Source organism: Carlito syrichta, unplaced genomic scaffold (assembly GCF_000164805.1).
Source record: "Carlito syrichta isolate Samal-C Ts95f unplaced genomic scaffold, Tarsius_syrichta-2.0.1 Scaffold107984, whole genome shotgun sequence".
NCBI classification, from domain to species: Eukaryota; Metazoa; Chordata; class Mammalia; order Primates; family Tarsiidae; genus Carlito; species Carlito syrichta.
In genome coordinates, this window is record NW_007052080.1 from 38,047 (window position 1) to 45,052 (window position 7,006).

The following is a 7,006-nucleotide window of genomic DNA, read 5'->3' on the forward strand; positions in this document are numbered from 1 at the left end:
CCGGAATTACAGGCATGCGCTACCACGCCCGGCTGATTTTTTTTGATTTATTGTAGAGATGAGGTCTCGCTGCCCAGGTGGATCTTGAACCCGCGGGCTCAGGCAATCCACTCACCTCAGCCTCCCAAAGGCGCGAGATTACAGGCTGAGCCACCAAGACCGGCTGGATCAAAGCTTTTTAATTATTTTAGATGCCAAGCCTGATAAGCCTACCACAGAATCTTTTTTTTTTTTTTTTTTTTTTTTAAGAGACAGGGTCTCAGTCTGTCACCCAGGCTGGAGTGCAGTGGCACAATCATAGCTCACTGCAGCCTTGACCTCCTGGGCTCAAGCAATCCTCCCACCTCTGCTTCCCGAGTAGCTGGGACTATAGGCACGTGCCACCACTTGTCTGTTGGTTTAGAGACAAGGTCTTGCTATGTTGCCCATGCTGGTCTTGAACTCCTAGGCTCAGAAAATCTTCCTGCCTTAGTCTCCCAAAGTTCTGCGATTATGGGCATAAGAATCTGGCATACCTCAGAATTTGAAGAGCCACTAATGAGTTAGCTACTTGTGCCAGGTCTAGAACCCAGTTCTGCTGTCCCATGCTCTTTAATAGATTGGGCTGAAATAGGCACAGCAGGGGAAGGATACTAAACTGGGCACTCAGAATTCACATGTGGAGGACAGTATGCCAATGGCAGCACATCTACATAAGCAGGACTCCCTAGCTGGCCAGCTGGGAGAAAAGGTGTTCCATAAAAATGACTATCATCAGTTGAGTTCAAATAGCCGTCCCTTCTGTACAAAATCATGCTAAAAATCAGGGAATAAAAACAAGGGATCATCTGGAAGGCTGAGGCGGAAGGATCACCAGAGCCCAGCAGGTCGAGGCTGCGGTGGCTGGGAGTGGCCACTGCACTCCAGTCTGGGTGACAGAGTGAGACTCCAACTCAAAAACAAAAAACAAAAAACAAGGGATCACTTAAATTTCTGCTTTGCAGGAAGACATAAGGGCCGAAGCCTCCAGGATGTGTGTAGGAAAAGCAGCATGGAGGGCGTGGGCTCCATGGAAATGAGGCTTAGCTCAGAGCTCTGTCAGCTAAATTCATGAGAAACACTTACCCAGAATCTCCCAGGATGATAACCTTCAGCAACACTTTCTTCCTAGAGGTCATCCTTCAAACTAAAGGGAGAAAGGAGAAATTCTATGAATGTTAATGCAAACACTAAGGTAAAACATCTCCCTTGGCACAAATATCTAAGCAATTCCAGAGCACTGGGCCCTGTGCATTCCTGCTAGTTATTTTCCTTCTACCCAGGGTACCTTGATAAAGAACAGCATCAGTCATCAGAATTCTGGATCCAAGAGCTAGGTAAGAACAGCATGGCAAGAGGGTAGGAGAAGAGAATGCATTCCTTGCTTGGGTGTTAGATCAATTTGATGGATCAGCAATTTGGACTAGTGCTTAAAACTTACCAGCTTGCTTCATTCAGGTCACTGCTTAAATATCACTTTCTTAAAGAGGTAACCACTTTACCCAAGGTAACATACCACTCTCCTCCTCTTTTGCTCTCTATCCCATTACTCAGGTTTATTTTTCCTCAGAGTACTTACCACTACTTGACATTTTTATGTATTATATTTGTGTGTCATCTTTCTTTTCTAATCATCTCCATGAAGTCTGCTTGACTTTGGAGCTCCAAGGACCATTTTTTTCCATAAAACCTGTCAGGCAGCCTCCTCTACTCATGATCAGAAAATATGTAAGATGCCTAATCTTTGCTAACCTCTCTTCCAGCACTTGCCACACCATGGTCTAAGTACTTACCAAGAAGGCTCTCTGTCTTAATTACCTCTCAGTCACTAGAGCCTGACTTAGTGACTCAGAAAATGAGTGGGTCTCAGAAAAACTAGTTGCTAATTTCATCTTTAACCTCTTAGCTTCTTGAAGGCAATACTGCCTACAGTAGGAATGACTTAAGCATGTAGATATGAACCCAGACTACCCTGATTTCAAATTTGGCTTTGTCACTTATTAATTAGCAGTATGACCTTGGGCAAGTCATTAACTTCTTGCTGAGAGAGCAATATAAAGATGATAGTTCTTTTTTTTTTTTTTTTTTGATTTATAGTTTTTTTGTTTGTTTGTTTGTTTGTTTTTGAGTTGGCGTCTCACTTGGTTGCCCAGACTGGAGTGCAGTGGCCACTCCCGGCTACCGCAGCCTCGACCTGCTGGGCTCCGGCGATCCTTCCGCCTCAGCCTTCCAAGTAGTCGGAATTACAGGTGCGCGCTACCACGCCCGGCTGATTTTTTGATTTATTGTAGAGATGAGGTCTCGCTGCCCAGGCGGGTCTCGAACCCGCAGGCTCAGGCAATCCACTCACCTCAGCCTCCCAAAGGTGCGGGATTACAGGCTGAGCCACCAAGCCCAGCTTAGTTTTTTTTTTTATCGATATTTTTTATTATGATATTGTGGGGTACAGTTAAGGGTTAGGTATACAAATATGCTTCGTTCAGGCACCCTTATTGATAAGAGATGATAGTTCTTATGTCCTAAGAATTCCATGAAGACTGAACAAATACAATGTTCAGAACAGTGACCAGAGTAAACTGTTAGTAAACACTGGCTACTATTATTTTCATGTGCCAAATACAGAGAGGAGTAACAGAACACAGAGTCCAGAAGGCAATGAGAGAAGCAGTGGGTCACAGCACGTAGACAAGGTAGTTAAGCTGTCCCTCCTTCCCAGATGCTTGGCTATCAACTACAGATAGTATTACACTGAAGACCACAAACTAAAGTATTAGACCTGACTACTGTCCCACAGGGCAGGGTCAGATAATGAGCACTATACTCCTGAAAGTGATGATCTTTCATGACTTCAGAATCTGCTTTGGTTTCTGGCTACAGGAACAGTGTAGGAATGGGAGCCACACTAGAGGACACTTTGCTAGGCACATACCCCAGGCCCCATGACCTGCACTGAGGATCAAGCTTTCTCAGTGTCCAAAGTCTCATGCTCACGGCTGAATTCTGAAGATACCACACTGCAACTTGCCAGCATTCACCTAGAAAGTTCCTAGTAGTGCTAAGTGGAGGTAGTACAAGATGAACTGGAGTTCTTCTATCATACGTAGGATTTTTAAAAAATAAGCAGTGAGAGGCACACGCCAAACCATCTATTATATGTGGAGTCCCATTAACTCCTACCTTCCGTCCCAAGGACTGCCTTGACTGACTAAGGTTTTGTCTCACTCCCAAGGTCTGGTATCACATTTCTAGCTAGAGATCCAATTACGAACATTGGGGCAAATTTTAAATCCAAAGAATGGCAAATTAAGAAAAGGGATGACGAAGATAAAAAGATTTGCAAAGATATTCTTGGAGAATATTTATGAAAGTCACCGATTTTGAGAATGGAAAAATAGATGTGTATACCTTGGACTGCTAATAAGTTTCACTGGTGTGCCACTGTTGCTTAACTCTTTGCACTCAGAGACATCTCATGGATCACCTGCCAGCAACTCAACTGCAGTTTTATACAACATAGCGAAAAATGAATCACTTCATATTAAATAGTATAATGTTGGGGCTTATTATTTTACTGTAATGCTATTTGACTTAAAATGGAATTTTGGACATTGAGGAACTTATTTATAACAAAAAATCAAAATTTTATATCTTATATTTTTCTAATGTCTGGTAACATATGATATAGTCACTGACATGCACTGCAGGCTCATTAATACATGTAGTGCAATAGTAATTTGTTTGACATCTTTCACTTGGTGTTTTCCTATTCAAGCAGACAATGCAGTTTTGTTTTCTTCCTCCCACATTAATAATATGCAATTTATTGTCCAGTATGTTGTTCAAAGAAGTTGTGAAAGGACATACTTGTGATTCTCAACTGACGGTTCATCTATCAGTATACATTCCATTTCTTTATTTGCTTTATTAGAAAGAAAAACTTCAAGGAAACATATTCTTTTCAAAGATTTGTGCTTGCTAAGTTTGTCCTGTATAATTACCAGCAATCTCTCTATGTCCCCTGAGAGGAGACATCCAAGTAAGTGCAAAAGGTTAATAATATTAAAAAGAAACCAAACAAAAAATACACTTTAACCTTCATACTGCCAATGTGACAGATTTCATATTTGTTCCCTTTGTGTCTCTGCCCACACATCACCAGGCAGTGACCCTGAGGTCACCTTAAGTGGCTGACACTCTTGGGTATCAGAACACTGAGCCGCTTTCCTCATCAGCAAACTCTAGCTACAATAATCCCAGAAACCACCTAAAGACATTGCCCTGAAGCCATTTAAACCTCCACTACAGCAGGCACACATTTCCAATATACAATGTGGTATTTTGTTCCTTCCACACTATTATTCACTCCGGTTTTCAATGCTTATTATTATGATTATAGTCTTACTGTCTAATATTCCTTGGAGTGAATTAAGTACTTCAATAGTCATTCCTGCTCTTTAAACTTGGCGATTATTTCCTTTTGATACAGGAACACCTATGGGGAATTAAGGGGTGGGGAGATCTTCCTAGATTCAGACTCACAAGACTACTAGCACATGCCACTGGCAGGCAGGGAGGTAGGTAGCAGGCAATCAGTAGCGCGAGTTCTTGCAGAAGTCCATACAGCAGACAGTTTAGGCACAGGGAGACTGTAAAAGTAACACCTTGACTTAGAGACCCCAACCCTGGGGGTGCTAATATCTCTTTTGACAGCTCTTTATGCTCTCTATATGGACACAGCAAGCACATGGTCACTATACTCAGTGAAGCCCAAGTATGGTGGCCCATCAGGTACTCACAGCCTTTACTGTCCAAATGTAATTTACCAACCAGGGGGGCATTTTACCATTAGCAATATTGCTCAACAAAGGTGATATTCTGCCTTTAACTGGTTCCCAGGGCTAGAAAGTTATCCAAAGGTCAGATTCCCATGCAGGAGAAAAGGTTTTTTCAATTGTAACCCATAGATACTGTTTAGGAATGGGATTATTGAGTCAAAAGTATAAGCATTTTCATGATTTTTGCTAACTCGTTCTCCTGAAGGGTTTTCCCAGTTATACAGCAATCACCATTACAATGGCTTAACAGGAATAATAGTATCTAAATGAGGAAAATGATATAATTTTACTGAAGCAAAGAAAATCTGAGGCTGGGTGCAGTGGCTCAAGCCTATAGTCCCAATACTTTGGGAGGCCGAGGCGAGAGGATTGCCTGAGCCCACAGGTTTGAGACCAGTCTGGGCTACATGGTGATACCTCGTCTCTACAATAACAAATCAAAAAAGAAGAAAGAAAATAAATGAAGATATTTCTAAGTCTAAGGAAGCTTAATGTAAACCTATGAATTCTCCCATATTTAAATAAGTCCAAGGATTTTTATATATGTGAGAAGGATCTGACTCCAACTTTATTCATAAAAATAAACACACAAAAAGTTCCTCCCCACAAAAACAGTAATGACAAGAGACCTGGCCTAACAATCTTAGAAAGTGTATTATTAGGCCGGCTCATACTTTGTAATCCCAGCACTTTGGGAGGCACAGTTGAGAGGATTGCCTGAGCCCAGGGTTCAAGACCAGCCTGGGCAACTTGGCGAGACGTTATTTCTACAATAAGTCAAAAAATTAGCCAGGTATGGTGGCACGAGTCTGTGGTTCCAGCTACTTAGAAGGCTGAAGTGGAAGGATTGCCTGTCCAGCAGGTTGAGGCTGTGATAGCAGTGAGTGTGTCACTGCACTCCAACCTGGGCAACAGAGTAAGACTACGACTCAAAAAAAAAGAAAAGTGTATTATTAAAAAAATACAGTACTGCCGGGTGCGGTGGCTCACACCTGTAATCCCAACACTTTGGGAGGTGGAGGTGAGAGGATTGCCTAAGTCCAGGGTTTCGAGACCAGCCTAGGCAACTTGGCGAGATGTCATCTCTACAATAAATCAGAACGTTAGTTGGGCATGGTGGCACAGCCTGTGGTTCCAGTTACTTGGGAGGCTGAGGCAGAAGGATCTTGAGCCCAGCAGGTTGAGGCTGCGATGGCCATGAGCATGCCACTGCACTCCAGCCTGGGCGACAGAGTAAGGCCCCTACTAAAAAAACAAACAAACAAAAAACAGTGTGGAGTTGGAACATGACTAAACAGCTCAATGAAAGAGACTCCAGAAATGAACAACTTTGGCAATATGGCATTATAAAATTCAATGGTAAAAAAATAAACAGTGTTCACTAAACGGTGAGAGCCAGAAAAAGTTTGGTGAGAGTTAAGATCCCAACATCTCATCTTCCAAGAAGAGATTCCCAGGTGAGAAAAAATTTAAATGTAAAAATGATTATACATTAAGTTGAAAAGGATACACACAAATACTAGTAAGTTTTTCTATGTGGTGGGATTACAAATGGTTTTGCTTCCTTATATTTACTGTGACTTTTAGAGAAGCACATTACCTTTACACTCAAAAAACTATCTTCATTTTGGAGAAAAAAGTTAATCTGTTGACTTTTCAAATAATTCTCTAATTCCAAAAATTTTCCTTGTTTATCATGTAAGATAAATTACATTTAAATGCATATTTTTATCTTCTTTTAAGGATTGCTAAACATTTAAGAGTTCTTACAAATGGTACTTAACAGCTGGTAAAAAGGAATTCCACATCTACTTTCAACAAAATGTTGATGTTACTTTTTTTTTTTTTTCAGTCAGAGTCTCATTCTGTTGTCCAGGATAGAGTACAGTGGCACACTCACAGCCACCACAGCCTCAACTTGCTAGGCTCAGGCAATCCTTCCGCCTCAGCCTTCCAAACACCTGGAACTACAGGTGCGCGCTACCATGCCTGGTTTATTTATTTATTTATTGAGTTGGAGTCTCACTCTGTCACCCAGACTGGAGTACAGTGGCCGCTCCCGGCCACCGCAGCCTCGCCTGCTGGGCTCCGGCGATCCTTCCGCCTCAGCCTTCCGAGTAGCCGGAATTACAGGCGCGCGCTACCACACTGGC

General features: G+C 42.2%; 1 protein-coding gene across 3 annotated transcripts in view; it reads right to left on the reverse strand.

Annotated features, from left to right (window-relative positions):
• Window positions 1-7,006, reverse strand: part of RAB7A (RAB7A, member RAS oncogene family) — an 85,200-nt gene that overhangs the window by 19,974 nt on the left and 58,220 nt on the right. For all 3 annotated transcript variants that reach the window (XM_021717334.1, XM_008068224.1, XM_021717329.1), the window contains one exon: window positions 1,105-1,165. In XM_021717334.1, the coding sequence (XP_021573009.1) occupies window positions 1,105-1,157 (53 nt within the window). In that variant the 5' untranslated portion in view covers window positions 1,158-1,165. The remainder of the gene's footprint in view (window positions 1-1,104; window positions 1,166-7,006) is intronic.